Here is a 17,188-nt window from a genome sequence, read left to right on the forward strand (position 1 = left end):
TAAATTCTAGTGCTTGTTGTTTACAGAAAATACGCAAATACAGCTTATGATTCTGTCTTTCTGCTTTTTCTGCAGTACTGTTGCCTAGCAATCGTTTCCCTGTTCCATACCTGTCCTTAATACTAAGCTTCATATTTATTTCCACGCCTGTTTCTACCACATCAGCACTCCAATTTATAAAGATCATTCTGAATTCTAGTCATGCCCTTGTACAGCTTGGTGACATCTTCAAAATTAATAAATGCACGTTGTATTTCTTCATTCAAATATACAATGATACCAGGTCTGCTGGAGACTGAGTACAATAAAAGACTTACCACCAAAGTCAATTCCAACACCTGTGGGATCAGTGATAAATATTGCTGAAGTTGCACACTATAAAACGTAGCAGATAAACTGTGAAAAATGACTTATTGTACTAATTTTAAACAGTCAATAAGTTTATTATGTTCACGGAGAAAAGATTCCAAACATCTCTCATATGGTAAAGTATTTTGTGAGCTGTTCTTCCAACAGCCTCAGCTAAAAAAATTGTTGCAAGTCAGCATGAGTTCTGAGTAATTACTCACATTGTACAAAGTAAATACAAGAAGCAACCATCTTCTTGCTCTTTCCACCTCAAACAGCACACAGCAACTTCATCTCCCACAGGCATCGCTCACCAGGTGCTATACCATGAGACTGCTAAGGTACAGCAGTCACTACCAATATCCCAGTGTCACCTGTAGTTCTGGTCCCAGCCATTTCCTACTGTATGTTCTAAGCCGTCCAAATAAGCACTTTGTGCTACATCTGACATATACAACTTGTCATTAAAATTCCCATCAGTGCTTCTCCAAGTGGATCTTCTAACGTCTTCTCCTCTTGGGGAGAGATAATTCTGAAAGGAAATAGAAAGATTTTTCTGACAAGGTTTTCAATCTATCTTCTCTCATGGGAATGACTAAAGTAGAATTAATTCTGCACAGAAAAAGGAAATGAATTAGATGAGCTCTTGAGATCTCCTCTTAATTCCTCTCTGCATAGCTTTAAATATGAAAAAAGTCTTTCTAGATTCTGTGGCATATGATATCAATCAAAATATTAAATACAACTCCACTAATTAACAAAATACTGTACTTTTAAACTAATTCAACCTTGTCAGCTTTCTGTTCCTCATGAACTCTCAACATTTCATTGTGAATTTGACACACACAATATTCACAAGATTAAGCACAAAATTGCTTATTGGTATGTTTTAACGCTTCAGGTTTACTGGCAAAGCTATCTGGAGAACTCCTGGTTTAAAGTCAAAACATTTGGACATTAACAACTTGAAGGAATAAATAAAATCAAGTACAATATTAAATGTACCACTGTGCCTTCAACCTGAACATCTAAAAGTTGAATGACTTCAAATTGTCTACAACTAACTAAGGTGATCAGAGGATGTAAATCATCTCAGTACCAAATACGTTCTTTAAGAGGAGAGAATATAAATGTTATGCCTCACAATGAACATATTTTGATACTTACTATTCTCTCTTTTAAGATAGTATCTTTCTGTTACATGAATTTGTGATAGTAAGTTAACTTAGTATCTAAGAGGTTAGCTCCTCTCCCTGAGAGGCTGCCTGTAAATGAGATGCAGCCGCAAAGCAGAACCCTCGACTCTTCCAAGAGCCCTACTGAATGAGGTGTCTCAAGAAAAAGATGATGCAGTTTGCTCTGGACAGTGTCTGTTCCATGGTACTTATGTTCCCCTCAAGTGATAATAACAGACACAGAGCAGTTTGAGATTAACATAACATAAACTAAATGCCTTTGATGTGTTGTACAGCAACTCCACCATCAGCTTTGAGAAAACTGGTTTACCAATGCTTCCAAGTAAAATTTACTTTATTTTCAGCAACACGAGTGACATCAACATCATCCATCCTTCTACATTGGTTCCCAGATTCCTACCCCAACACTTCCATATAGCAGAGGGAGCTATTACCATGTATGTATACTGGAACTTACGCCTCGAAGCATTACCCCGCTGAAACTAAGGCTAGATGGGAAACTTCTACGTCCCTCACTTCCATGACAGTGAAGGCAGCAAGGGCTACTCTGTCTTCAAGTGCAGTTTACAAAAGTTCCCAGAGGTACTACTACAGCTATCTTTAATAAGTAGGGATATAGGAATCACTTTTTACACATTAGTACTCTTCAAGGGAGATTTATACTATAGGAGAGTAAATAGTCTTTTAACTGGACTAATTTTAACACTGAGCACACTATAATGAATTCTACGTACAAAACCCATGATTCACAGGATTTTGCCGTCATGTGTGCTTACAATGAACCCTCAGAGCAAAGCTTCAATTTTCATGCAACAATTTACAGGCTGAAAACTAAACTAGCTTTTGCAAAGAAGCAAAACATGATCCAAAATACCAAGTTTTGTTTCAGAAAAAATACAGCATAGTATAAAGCTATTAAAACAAGTCTCCAGCTTGTTAGAATTTCAATCATCATACCTTCTTCACCTGAGTTATCTTCTTCTGTGATTATAGGCATCCCAATGTGCTGAGTAACAGTTTCCTTTTCTGCATGCATCTCACCTGTAGATATATTTTTTAGGAAAAAATGTCAGTTATTTTTTGTGTGTGCGTTTCTGCACCTCAGATCCAGCAGTTAAGACTGTTCTCTTGCTGCTATCTCAACTTTCCTGTCAAACGCTGTGAAGAAACACTGACGTTTCAAAGTATCTTCATATGGCTCAGTAGAGAAATCCTCAATAAAAAGTAACTAACAGTACAATCTTAGAGCGTACTAATCACCAACTACAGTTCAGAGATTATTCAAAAATCCCCTCCCTATTCCCTCTCCAATACTTTGTCTACTGTTCTAAAGTGAAGAAAAATTGCCCAATGCCCACCTCTGAAGAGGGTTGAATTTTCTCAGAAGCTCTTTCCTAGCAGAAGCTAAAAGTACATCAGAAAACAGACTTTAGAACTTAAAATGAAATCACTGTCTTCAAAGTAAAGTTTATGCAAAACTACTTTGTTGCTCAAATTTATGTAACCTCTAATAGTTAGTCAAGTGATTGACTGAAGTGGCTGAGCAACTTTTATCAGCTTAAAAGTCAGACATCAGAAAGCTGATTTCCTTCAGAAGACAAAAGCCATTTACCATGTTTTCTGAACTAGGAGACAAAGATAAAAAGAAACTCTTGGAGGACCAAAAAAGGAAAAAAAAAGGAAAAAAGAAAAGAGACGCATAAGCAGGGATGCTCAAATATGTGGAAAGAAAATGCAAAAAAATGCACAAATCCAGATGTCATAAACACTATGATAGTAAAACAAACCACCCACTGAAGAGTTCATATATGTCAAAGATCAGTAAAAATTCCCAGAACTATTTATGACACTTCAGTTTAACTATAAACAGCATGCAATCATGTCTTCCTACCTGAGTAGACTGTGGAAAACTGACAGAACAGTTCAATTATGACACAGGTAGCACAAAAGCTTTCCTTAATTTTTTACCTCCAGTAAACAATAAAAATTTAACCCAGCTGACTTAGCTAGCAAAGTAATTAATAAACTTCTGCAGTCTCTCCAGAAAAATACCTTTGAATTCCAAAGAACCTCTTCTCAGTGCTGGATGTGGTCTCCTACTGTTTTTTTTACTTCGGCTTGGAGATTTCCTATCTGATCCTGATTCAGAAGATTCTAATTTTACTTGACGATGTCTTCTGGATTTGGAGGCCTAGAAGGTAAGCATATGTATAAATGATAAAAACAAAAGTTAAACTGCTACAACCACACGTTGTTTTACATCACCAGTACTTAAGTCAGCACAGACCAAAGCACCAACTTCCTCATGTATCAGAGAAGGGAAGGGAGGAAGGGAAGACTCCCACTAGTTAGTTTTTCACTTCAACATGACAACATTAGAACTGATTCTATGATTTAATGAGCCCATAGTTTAAAATTCAGGTAAAAAAACTTCCATTTCTGCTCACACCACTCTGTTGGCATCAACTTACACTGTACTGCACACCACTGCATGTAAGCAAAGGGAACATTTCCAACAACTGCTGCATCATAAAGCTTATCTACTATCATATTTTTCTTTGGTGCCTAAAAAACAGTATTACTGCATATTCACAAGTCTGGATAGTTCATTGTGGATTCTAGAGCTCTTTTTCATTTAATAATGCACTCTCCAATAATTGATTTAAATAAACAAGGAATTATGTGATATTTATATAGGTCTGCCATAAAAAGGCAATTCAGCAATGTTTTATAAGTAGTACTTATTGAAACAATGTTTCAAAAGTTTGCCTAGTGACTTTAAAACCTGAAGTTCCATTTTCATAACCATCTTCACAGCTTCAAATACCTACGCCTTGTGGAATTTGAGCAATTAAAATCACAAGTATTTTAAAATTCCATTTACATAAAATTCCATCTATTAAAAAGCAGAGTACAGACATTAAAAGATATCCTAGAAGTGAAAATCCCCCATGCACAGATCATATTGCATTGCTTCCCTAAATCTAACAATAGTGAGGGCTTTAGGTTTTCCCACTGTGTTAGTTATGGAAACTAGAACATGCAAAAGTTGAATTACAGAGTGCAATTTTAACTTTCTGACCAATCACTTCCATTGAACTGGTACTTAAAGCTACTACTAAAACCAAATACATCCCTATCATCAAATTTTGTATCTACCTCAACAACCGCAGAGTAAGACTTGTATTTGATTCTAGCCAACGCACTTGCTCTTTCAGATCCCTGCAAAGAAACAAAAAGATCATTCAGAAAAAGTTTTTGTATGACAGCAATATTAAAATGAAATATTAAATTAGATTTGAGCAATATTTCACTATGCTTCTAATTCTACAATAAATGGTGACAAATTGTTCCTTAATGAAAAAATTTTCAAACTCCATTAAGAATGCAGAGCATAATTTTGGTTGCTTTCAGTTACGTAACCCAGCAGGAGACAATAAAATCTGAAACCTTGTATGTTACTCAAATTCAAGGTTGAAGCAAGCAGGTGAAAACAACACAAGGGAATTATGCAGCATAAAAAGTGGATACTGCATTTCGTTGAAACTCTAGGAGGAATCATAAAGGAGTTTGGCCAAGAAAACATGTCTCTTTCCCCTCCTTACTTGAAAGCGGCCATAGCTTTTTATTATAAGTGTCCAAGAACACAGCAGGTTTAACAGAAAACAATGCAATTTAAAAAAAAAAAACAAATCCAAACCTCACTAGCTATTCTTGGAATTTACTTTGACATGAGCTCTGACATACACCACTTCAGACCACTGTGATCTGAAGTTAAGAAAGTAACAGAGTTTGCTTGAGCAATGTAGCAAACAAGTTCATTCTTCTTACTTCTGATTCTAGTGAAGTTCCCTCCTCCTTTTTGTTTAGCACTTCATCAGCTTCTTTAGCATTTAGGAATAACTTCTGAAAAAATACAGAAGAGAATATTTTTAAACAAAATAAAATTCACAAAGCAGTTAACAAATTCAAGAATTTTGAAAAACAAAACAAATATTTAAGTAACTACATATGCTGATTTTTTCCCCACCAACATTACACTACAGCCTTTCCTCGACCCCAGACTGTTACAGAGCTATTTCCCATAGGCATTCTAATACTATCCCCAAACCACTTCTTCCAGGGCTTACCTTTAAGCAATCATTTACATTATCACAGAGGCAATATAAGCCATTGTCCTTCCACCACACCACAACTCTGCCTAGGGTTTTACTTATTCCGTGCCTTCAGTGTTCCAGTTCCTTCTGCTTGCTTCTGAGATTTACAGACCATGTTCACAGGTAATGACACGAAGCTAGTTCTAACATGTTCATGTAATCTGTTAGTTGCCACACCATAATGGTATTACCTACCATTCTTTTTTGCTGCCATTCCTGATGTTCCAAAGTTATGTCTTTAAGAGTAACTACAAATTCATCCTTTATCAAGCTCAGGGCCTTGTCTGGCTGGGATTTGTCAGCTGAGATGACACATTTCATTTTCTGATAGTGCTCATGAATATTCATCAGTTCCTAAAACAAAAAAAAAAAAGATCATTTTCAGGAAAAAGAAGATTACAGTAGTAGAGTGATACCAATTCTCACTGAACAAAACTAAGGTTATATAAACTGTTCTAGAGACCACTGCAGTAGCAGATGAGAGAGATTGTTTCTATCAGTTCAGTTTCAGGGAGCTTAGCAATAATGCTACCAAGCACTTTGCCATCAGTCCACCAACTAAGCAACAGAAGGAAGAGTACCTTTCGTTATTTAAACTGAGAAAGAAGTCTCTGCAAGAGCTGATCCTTGGTACCACTGAGATTTCAGTCTGATATGGTAGTGTATTTTCTCTTTGGAGGAAGCATTTTGCAGTCTATTCACACTGTCATTTCACAGATTACTGAATTTTTGTAGTACTGTAGTCAACCTTACTGATGATACATATTTGCTAGCAGCAACTGGAAAAATCATGTAAGCAAAGATATGCTACTGAGTCATAATGAGCAATGAAAGCTATACCCTGCTTGAATTATTTATTTACAAAAAAATGTTACCTATTAAATGAAACTATGTTTTAAAATGAAAAATAAAGGTTTGAGAAAACTATAATCTTGCAGATCATTCATTTTCTGTTATGAGTACCTAGCTTCCAGCTGAAACTTGCAGACATATCAAAACAAACCTGCTTCCCACAACCCACAGTTTTCCATTTTCCTTTGCCTAAGTGACAGTTTACCATTTTTTCCCTCCCCCTTTTACATCTTACTGAGCCAAAGCCTCAAAACATTGGATTGTATGGTACAGGTAACATATAGTACCAAGAGGTACCACAGATCTTCCAAAACATTCAGAAAAATTGCTGGCAGAGACTACTACCTTAGTAGTACCTTAGCATTCCTTTCTTAAGAAGGCTCATAAATGACAATCTTGGGCTAATTAGGGAAGTAACAGCTCTCAGACAACAGAAAAACAAAAACTGTGGTTAATCTATTGTTTAAAGTTACTGTACCTCCAACACGTCATTAGTGATGAGGCTGCTAACTCTGTTACTAGGGTCCTTAAATTCTTCTTTAAATTCATTTTCCGGAATCTTCTTTTTAGTTCTGTAGTTTAGCTAAAGCAGAGGACAACATTTTGTAACTTAAACAGTCAATTTAAACTGCACCTCCTCTTGAAAATCTTTACTGCATATCCAACAATCAAGAGATGCTCAAAGGCATAAAATTAACTCATCAACAATAGCATGCCACTTCATTGTCAAGTGCTCAGTCAGCACTTTTTGAAAATTATTCCCTAGTCAAGAATTTAATCAAGCACACAAACTCAAGAGCTCACCATTTCCACAAATCATGAGACATCTCAAATCTGATAAGAACATTAGATACTGGAAAAAAAAAATATTTTCAGGCAAGAAGCACACTACATTCAAACATCCTCTAAGCTTTGTATTACATACCTAGTTATATAAAGCAAGACATAGTACATCTCAACACAGCACGAAAGCTAAACTAAATAAATTAGTGCTGTTGAAGTGCTAGCCATTGAAAGGGAAGATACTTTATTAAAAATGATAAGCTATTAATGTAATAACTAACTAGCTTTGGCATGGCTGTGAAATGGAATGCTCTGGCAAGTCGCAGTGTCCTAAAGATGTATGCCGCATCATAATGCTGGGAATCTATCAGATCCTGTTGAAACTTCAGGATTTCAGGCCAGTCCTTTAGTGCGATTCTGATCTGCAACAAATGAATCATATATTGTTACACTGACAGTGTATTTCAGTGAATAAACACAAATACAGCTGACACGCACAATAATTGGATGTCTGGAGCAGCATGCCACACGATCACAGAACTATAGAAAGGATCCTACTATAACACGTTACTACTATCACGAATTTTGCAGATAAGCTTATTGTACTGTTGTGTTAAATATTCTTACTGCAGTTGCTGACTATGATAGTGGTAAGGGACAAAAGTACTCTATATCTGAAAAAGTTAATTCTTCATACTCTGAGGTGTCTGAAACAAAATGCACTCCTAGGAGGTTCCCATTCACTAGATAATGAGGAAACAATACTTATACCATGACCTGTTGTCAGTGAAATGTTTATTAAATCTCTCATTTCTTGCTTTTCCTCCTCTCCCATCTACTCTGTCCTCTTAATTTTTCTTCTACCTAAGCTACCTTCCTTCTTTGACGATTCCTGGACTCTCTAACATTTGCTACAGCAGCTGTTTTAAACTTTCCTAAATTCATCTCTGTAAAAGGCACGGACTTCTTTGAAGCTGAGATATGAGATGTAATAGGCATCTTTGCTGGACACTTAGATTTGTTTCCTATGTAAAGAATTTGGACTCAGTTGTTAACATGCACACAACATATGTGACAATTCCTGAATAAACCACTTCTCCTCGCACCGATTTTCCAACTGCTTTACGTACTGATCTCCTCCCCTAAAAGCAGCAAGCAGGCACATCATTCAGGCATTCAAACTTTGAACCTCTTTACAAATTCCACTTCTGGTTAACAGGAACTGGAAATAATTTAACCTGCCTTCATTCTCTTGAAATTCTAAGGAATGATTGGGGCTGCAATGGAGTTTTCCCTACATCTGATGAGTGCATTCTCAGTTCCCACTTTGAAAACTAGTCTTCCTCATTTCTTTAGTCTTACTAACAAGATTTCTAAGAACACAACTACAGTTTAGAAGGTATAAACAGTACTGTAGTCACGACCACTTAAGTTCTCGAACCCAATGGTGTCTGAAAGATTACCTTTTCCAAAAAGACCTTTTGATCCTAAATATTTTTACTTTAAGAAATTGAAAGGAAACACCCCACCCAGTTCTGATGACAAAACAGACACTACAAAATACACTACACATCTTATGTGTAGTACCGCCTGAGAAGGAAACCCAAGAACAATTACCTTCTGTTTTGGCTGGCATAGCTGCGTATTGTAAAGCCCATACAAAAGGTACAGAGCACCAACTCTAATCTGGAAAGCATACGGTGGCAAGAAGTACTGCTGTGCCAGTTCTAAGGTCTTCTTTGTGAGCTTATTCCTCTCCAGAGCTCTTATTCTACCACTAAAGTAAACAAAAAGGAAGTATGTTAAAAGCAAGTAACTATAGAAGCACAGGCTTTACAAAGTCCCTAACGCAGAAACAAGCATCACGTATTTTAAAACACATTACCACAGGGCTCAAGTTCTGTGAAGCGTTTAAAGATGGCCAGGCCCAGAGGTCTCACATAGTAATCCCTTGTAGTGAGATCTACAGTGAAAAATGTGATACCACATAGTCGTATTTTTTTATATCATTTCTTAAGGAGTGCACCAAGATCCTACTACTATACTATTGCTATAGTTCCTACTATCAGCGTTCAAACTCCGTGTGTAATTAGTATACAAAATAAACTGGCCTAGTACTTGATAGAACAACTGATTAACCACTTTTCGTTGCCCTTTACCAGCCCTCCTGCCAAAGCTCTCCCGGGAGCCCTCCCTGAGGGAACCGCGGCTCACCAACACCCCCTCACCACCCGGTGGGAGCTCGGCGGCGGGGGGCTGCGGGATGGGGGGCACAAGGGGACCGCTCCCTCCGTCTCCCACTCACTAGAAGATGGTGTGGAAGCGACGCTCCCTCCACAGCTCGGCGAAGCGCTCGAAGCGGACGGTGTCTGCCTCCTGGAAGGCTCCGAGCAGCTCCTCGCAATCCGCCTGCAGCCCAGGCACCGAGCTGGCCGCCGCGGCCGCCATTTCGCGCACGCTCAGCCGGCCCCCTCAGAGCGGCCGCTCATGCGCCCTGCCCCGCTGCCGGGGCTCCGCCGCCGGGAAGGGGGGGCTGAAATCAGCCGGGGCGAATCGAGCCGTGTCCCGCATGCACGGCCACACGTAGGCGGTAGGGTCGGGCTGCTGCCGAGCCGCACGTAGGGTGCCTGGGCGCGGCTTCGGCGAGCGGGCGCCGGCGGCTCTCCCGCCCCTCAGCCGCAGAGGCAGCCGAGGGAGCCCCCTGCGCCCCGCCGGAGCCCAGGTGGGTGGTGAGGGGAGACCCCCCGGGTCCACCCTGACGGGGGTGGGCTGAGGGAAGGGGGTCCCGAGCGCTGCTGGGGGGCCGGGGAGACCCAGCGGGGGGAAAGGGGGTGACTGGGAAGGGAGCGAGGGGTGCTCCCCTGCCGGGGGGCTGCTAAAACCTGAGGGAGTTTCTCGTCGTGGGCAGGGGGATGGATTCACGAGTTGCTTTCCTGACGATGAGCTGCGGAATTAATGTTAAGTTCTGGCTCTGCCGCTGCGGTGTTCCCCAAACCGGTTCGCCGTTAGCATCAGCTAACCCATCCCGAGGCTGCTGGTGGAAGCTGGGCACTGACAACCGCTGCGTTATAACCTCCACAGCGCTCGGGGTGCAAAAACATCTTTCTCTATGAATTTTATTTCCAAAAAGCTGTTGTTAAGTGTCACAGATCGCTGCTTTCATTGACGAGGGGCAGGGAAGCTTTAGCAGAGCTGTTGCATGTGGTCTGGGCACGTTTCAGCAGCTGCCAGGGGAGAGCTACAGCTGGTGGGGTTTTGTTTGTTTTCTGAAAAGACATTTTTCGTCTTATTTACAAATCATGGAGTGACTTCATTCCTTCGGGGCCAAGCCTGGCTCTTCATCAGTTTCAGGAGTAACTTCATTTAAAAGGAACAGAGCTTGGCATTGCAGTGACAGTGTGTAAAGCTCAACCAAGTGTGTTTTCGGAGGCTTGAATTGAAGAGCGCAGCGAGTGTTGCGATTTCTCAGAGATGCTGTTTCAAGAAGCACTAGGTGGGTTATTTTTTTATTATTCTAAGGCAGGTGGGGCTGCACATCGTGACACTTCTGTTCCCTAAGAGGATGTAAGACGTAGTGAGGATGAGGCTATTGTGCGTGCGTGTTAATGCGTGATAAGTCTTGCAGAAAATTTGGCTACAGTGTAAAGAATGAAAATGCAGAGGAGAAAAAAGGCAACAAGTTCTTGCAGAATTCCCTTTCTGTGCCATTTACGGTGAAATACAGTGTTATTTTTTTTGGTTAATCAATCGTCCGCTTAGTTTTCTTGACTCTATCTGGTCTGTGTTTTCATTCAGCGCTCCTTCAGATGCTATGTTTTAATTGTTCCTTGGAAGGCAGTCTGTTAACAGTGTGCTGGTTACTGTATCCTCTTCATATTCTTATTTAATTCCTAAATGAAGGGATGAAGTCCTCTTTGTCCTATTAATGTCTAGCTTATAAGCGGCAAGTTAAGAACCCATTCATCCTGTGTAGATATGGCTATAAATAACGGGTTTCTTCAGTTGCACGCAGTACAAGAGAACTCATTTATTTTTTGAATGCCTTACGTGATTTAGATCGTATTTGCAAATTGAAAACGTGAAAATCGTTTTCATGGATTTTCATGAAAATGAATCATGGATATGTTTTATGGAAGTGTAATCAAGCTTCCACATGTGCAAACCCATCACTTCTAATAAGTAACGGAATCATACTCTACTGTGACAGCAGTTCTGGATGCAGAAGGCATGCACACTTCTTCCCAGCAAAGCAAAAATGTGGTAGTAGATTCTGAATTTGTGCAATAGGAAATGGTATTCGTTTAAGGAGACAGTAAGAGTCCCAAGATCTTGTCAAAGTATTTGCATGAGGTGAGAGCAACTGAAATCACCTGGAAAAATCCTTTTGGATTTAAAGTTTCTTTTGTTACTAAGGGTGTTCTTGTTTACCCAGAGGTTTCCTTTAAAATTTCTGTCCCTCTGGCTCTGCATCTGTTGCTCTCCTTTCTCTTTAGCTTCCCACAGGAGAGCCTACACGATCACTGGTGTCTGACTTGTTGAATTGTATGCCTAACCTCTTCTGTTCATGGATGTAGTCTGTGTAATTTAGGTCACCATTCTGACCAAGGCAAACGGGATTTGACTGTAACAGCAAGACAATTTATAAATGCCACTGGAAAACAGACCACATGTATGCTTAGTGTCAAAGTTTGTTGACTTCAGTAGCAGGTAGGTCATGCCTCCAAACACTGATGGAGTTCTAGTTGTGCTGCACAGTATTTCTTTAATTCTTTTTAAATTATGTTTGCCATCTCCATCTTTTAGAACAGGAATAACTGATGAACAGAAATCACAGACATCAAAAATTAGAAACAAACCCTCTCTTTTATTGAATTTTATACTGTTACACAATCAAAAAGAAATACAATCACAAGTATGTCAAAATGTTTCAAGAGAAATACCAATTGCAATAGGTTGTACTTGGTTCCAGAAAAGAATTTCATTAAAATATACCACTTTTTCATGAGAGAATACTGCAATTATTCACAAAATCTACCATACTGTATAAATCCAGTAGCAAACTCATAACCTTTAGGTAACTTGGCAAGCCTTGCTCAAGGTAAGCAGGGAAGCAGAAGGAAAAATGACAATGCATTTTTAGAATGTGCATCAAATTCACAATTCTCCAGACTGGAGCTTTCTAGGGAGTCAAGTGTCTGATCGCTAATGGTACTTTTAATGAAAGCTGGATACCCAACTCATGAGTTCCTATGAAAGTACTGGCCTTTCTACAGAGTACTCCTGGCCTGTGAAATGTTTGTTTTCATGCTGGGTAATTACAGTTTGAATAATCTGCATGAGTGCAGTGCCATCTGTGCGCTGTTCAGTAGCAGCTAATCAGAGGGGATGGGGAATAGACGACTGACCTCAGGCATAGCCTCTAGTGCCTGCTGCACAGCACCAGGGTGCTCCTGGCTCCCAGGGTCATCAAAGGAAATGAGTCATTCAGCACTGTGACAAGAGACAAAGCCTGACAGCAAATCCTAGTGGAAGAGCCCACATCACCTATCTGCCTTTAGCTACCCTTGTTTAGCTGTTAAAAAACAATTTAATTAAATAATTTAAAAATGCTATTAAATATGCACTGGTTTAACCTGTAATGATCAGATAGTTGATTCCTATAGCTTTATTTCATTGCAAGCATGTAAAGTTTTAATTGTTCTTTCTGGCCTCAGTCTGTGACTTTAAAGTAATTCATAATTACTGTGAGGGAGGTTGTGTGTACACAGATATTATAGAAATGGAAACTGATCATAGTAAATTGCTTCAATTTGGTTTTCCAAGAACAATCTACAGTCCAAGCTATCTTACTATATGAGTGGAAGGTGCGGTTAAAAGTGCGCACTTTGGACTCCAGGCTACCTTTATGGAGTATAAAATCTGCTATCCAGCAGCTCAGGTGTAATAGGGACTTCTTTGGAGCTACAGCTGTAGTTAACTATGACTACTTTCAGGTAAAGGACTAAATGTCATCATCATAAATTCTTGTCAAAAAAAGGCCTTTAGCTTTTAACAAAGCCATCCGTGTCCTTGATGAAGACATCAGTTAGAATCCATATGCAAAAAATAATTGCTATGCCATGAGGAAGACATGGTGTGACTACTGCTGCAGTCACAATAACCTACTGAAAGCTATCTTTGTTATGCTCAGCTTATGGGGAAATGATAATTTACCATATTTCATATGCAAAAGCAAATACTACATCCAGCTGCAGTTTCTTATTTATTACTGGTGAAGAATAAGTGCTCTAAGTAGCAAGTCAAAGAACTTACTCAAAATTGCTAATAAGAAAACCTCTAGAAAGAAGTGTATTCTTCCTCCAAAGAAGGCTTACAATCTAGGACTTTATAGCCTGATGCTAAGGAAAAAAAAATTAAAGCAGCTAAAAAGGCTACTTCCTGATTTTGTAAACTTGCAGCAGTTTTTAGAGCAAAGCTCAGACTACGCCAAAGCAGTTACTGTTACTTTTCCATGCTTTCTTCAGCATTTCTACGAGCTGAATAACTGTTCTCAGTAACTGCAGCACATCATTCTTGGTCTTAAAAATTAATGTAGCTGTATCCTGGAAGCTAGAGCTTCCACAGGGGAAGCCCTAAAAATGAATGGGGGAGTTAGGGGAAAAAGGGGAACATTTGTTACATCTATGTGTAACTTTACAAGCTAGTTTTCAGGTTGAGGCTTTTTCTTTTTAATCCTCCGAAGTGCAAGCCTCTAATGGGTACTACACTTCAACTACTCCAAGGATTACTTATTTCACTCACTTTTACAAGCATCGTAAACAAAATGCTATGCCTCAGTAGTATGTATAATAGGAAATGTATGAGTGGGGAAGATTCTTAGAGGAGATGATGCTCATTTAAATCCCTGGCGGCTGTCATTAAGAACAAAGATGATTCCTGCTGGTTCATAACCATAGATCATGAGGGTCACTTACATTTTCTCCTCCTTGTAATATGGATTTTTCTCTCAGACAACTTGCTACCCTCTTAAAGTACATTAAAGAAGAACTCCAAAATAAGGAGTAAGCAACAGAACTACTTCAAATAGGACAACATAACATTTCTAGCAGGAGATGAAAAGATGGGTCAAAGCTTGGCAGAGAAGTAAGAGAAGCAGAACCCACTTGTACTTCTCATGTCTACCAGACTCTCCTCCCTATCTCACCTCCTGTCAGTCTATGCAGAGCTAAGGACAGGGGTTGCCCCTGCCAGCTGCTGCCTAACTTCACTATTACAACTTCTGCTGCTAGAGAAAGCAATGCTAGGGGAAGTGTGCATCCTTGAGGCCTCACACAGCGGTCCTAGTGCTTTTATCCAAAGAGCTTCATAAGCTTTGCATACAAAAGCTTTATTACAATTCTTTAATACTGAATAGCAGGTGTATGTATTCAAATTGTTCTCTCTGCACAGATCTTGAGCTCTAGCATAGTGTATCTACATGCTTTCCTCTCTATGAACTTCTACTCAAACTAAGAACGATGCAACCATGTTCTGCTACCAGTGCTTTACCTTTCTAAAGCTACTGACTTTCTAAGTCAGTAGCTAGTAGTCTCCATGTAGTTTCATTAGCACAGCTGTGTCAGTTTGAAAAGTGCTTTTGCTTCAGTGAAACTGTAACAGTAATTTTAAAAGACAGGTTAAGCTTATGCACAGTTATATTGATCTCAAAATACTCTAGACGAGTTCAGTGAAAGCAGTTTCCAAAATAAAAACAACAAATTTTGTGACACTCCACATTTGATTTCTTACACTGAGATATGCTGCTTAAAATAGTTACATAGGTATGAATGTACGGACTATCTTGACCCTATTTACACAGTACAAGGTTGTATCAGTAGTATCATGTTTTATGACAGTGAAATAAGTTACCTAGTCAAAGTTATGGAGTCAACAGCACAAGAAACTAGAACAACCTTTCTTTATCGTGGAGTACCAGCTTCATTTTTCATCAGGCAGTTTTGCAATTTAAAACAAATCTTCAGTTGACCACTCTTGTGAATTTTACATTTCCTGCTTTCCAGTGTTACCTTGATAATGCTTCCAGAGACAAGCCTTTAAGCTGTTCGTGAGGAAGAATCTTTCCACTCTGAAATAACACACATGCTGTCTTTGTACTTTCAAAGTTTGCTAACTGGTAAGATAACATTAAAAAATTTCACGTCTTTGGCCGGCAGTAGTACAACACTGTCTAGGAGACTTTAGTACTGAATAGTCTCAAATAATTAAGCTGGAGATGTTACGATCAAAGCAAGGAAGCAGTGATTTCCAATGAACTCTAAGTTAAAAAGGGAACACGGATGAACGATAACCACTAACAAAAATATAAATTATCTCATTTTTCTCAGATAACACACTCCCCAAGGGGGCCTGGTCCACATATAGTTTATTGATGTAAGAAAACAATACAGTTAGTGTTAGATCCAACCACAAGGAGCAAAAGAATGAGTGAATGAAGGTTTTGTACAGTACATATAGGAAAATAAGATGTTTGTGACAACTATATATTTCTAAATAAAAAGGCTTCTAAATATATTCAAGTTATTGAAATCTACATGAAAACATATGGATGTTAATAGCAACAAGGTGCGTGAAACCAAAACATCAAAATATTGAGCAACTCAATGATGTACTAGATAAAACTCTAACAATGCAAGATGTTTTACAATCTGCTTGAAATATCACCTATACCACACAGGGTAAGCTGAACATTTAGATTTAAGATCATACACAATATTAGCATTAACTTCAACAACTACAGGCAGGGATTTTTTTTTTAAGCTGGCAAAGTGACTACTTTAAGAACATCAAACTCTCTCTAAATTGAGAATGTACCCAAATAAAATGCTGCTAGCCCTTCCCAGATAAAAACCTTTCCCTTTGACTAACCACACTCGTTTAAGCCAAAAGCATAAGACAGCATTTAAGAACAATTTATATTACAACATGACTAAAATAATGACATAATCCAGGTTTAAACATGATTTCATAGGCAAACAAAAGATTCTTCTTAAAAACTAGTTTTTATAAACGCAGAATATATTGCATGAGGAACTGCTGGTATTTTTTAAGAAAATATATTGTGCGATTGTGGCTACAATGCACTGCTGCAAAGCATTGTTGTTTCTTATAAAAATTATTAAAATAAAAAAACTCAAACATAAACAGTAAGAGAGCACAAGTCTTCCAGCTACCTATGAAGAGCAGGATGGAAGTATTGCCAGTTGTTCCTGTGTTGACATTATACTAATGATAAATTTTGGTGACCAACTCCCCAGCCAAAAATAAATATTTTTTAAAATCAGGTGCATATTTCTAAGCTGCTATTGCAAGTGTGTTTTAAATGTAATGGACTTAAAAGTGTATGTACCAAAGAATTATAAAAATGCACTATAGTTTGAGTTACTGTTACATAAAGAACGTATTAAAAAGACTGTCAAAATAAGTAGAAAGGGGATCAAAACTGAACTAACTGAATTAGTGCAGTACTGTAGCCAGGCTTCTAAAATCAGATATAGAAAATATAAATAGACTGCTTTAGGTGATGATTCACCAGTGTCCAAAAAAGGAACAAGTATTGTGAAAGCTCAGTTAACTTGATCCAGAGCTCTGAGCAGTTCTTCCCCCTGTAGCAGGTTTCTGTTGCCTTGTATGGGAGCATTTACTTCACAATCATAACTTGTGAGTTGGGGTAGTCCACTTTCATCCATCGACTGCCCTAGAAGTTTACTTGCTATGTCTACAGAGGAAGGGGAAGGAAAAAAGTGCACTTTATTCACTCTCCTCCAAAACTGTTCATAAACGAGACACGTTTGG

The 17,188-nt window shown here is 38.7% G+C and overlaps 2 protein-coding genes across 2 annotated transcripts in view; both read right to left on the reverse strand.

Moving 5' to 3' along the window:
- Positions 1-227: 227 nt before the first annotated feature.
- Positions 228-9,913, reverse strand: SNAPC1 (small nuclear RNA activating complex polypeptide 1). The gene is made up of 10 exons (XM_035326810.1): positions 9,642-9,913; positions 8,954-9,113; positions 7,618-7,758; positions 7,032-7,136; positions 5,897-6,055; positions 5,376-5,450; positions 4,704-4,766; positions 3,597-3,735; positions 2,502-2,585; positions 228-880 (listed from the first exon to the last, which is right to left on the reverse strand). Exons 1-10 carry the CDS (start codon positions 9,782-9,784, stop codon positions 849-851), a joined length of 1,101 nt encoding a protein of 366 aa, XP_035182701.1. The 5' UTR covers positions 9,785-9,913; the 3' UTR covers positions 228-848.
- Positions 9,914-12,180: 2,267 nt separating this feature from the next.
- Positions 12,181-17,188, reverse strand: part of HIF1A (hypoxia inducible factor 1 subunit alpha) — a 33,135-nt gene continuing 28,127 nt past the window's right edge. Inside the window, exon 15 of the mRNA XM_035326807.1 lies at positions 12,181-17,111. Coding sequence (XP_035182698.1) covers positions 16,960-17,111 — 152 coding nt within the window. The 3' untranslated portion in view covers positions 12,181-16,959. The remainder of the gene's footprint in view (positions 17,112-17,188) is intronic.

Source organism: Oxyura jamaicensis, chromosome 5, assembly GCF_011077185.1.
Source record: "Oxyura jamaicensis isolate SHBP4307 breed ruddy duck chromosome 5, BPBGC_Ojam_1.0, whole genome shotgun sequence".
In the NCBI taxonomy this organism is placed as follows: domain Eukaryota; kingdom Metazoa; phylum Chordata; class Aves; order Anseriformes; family Anatidae; genus Oxyura; species Oxyura jamaicensis.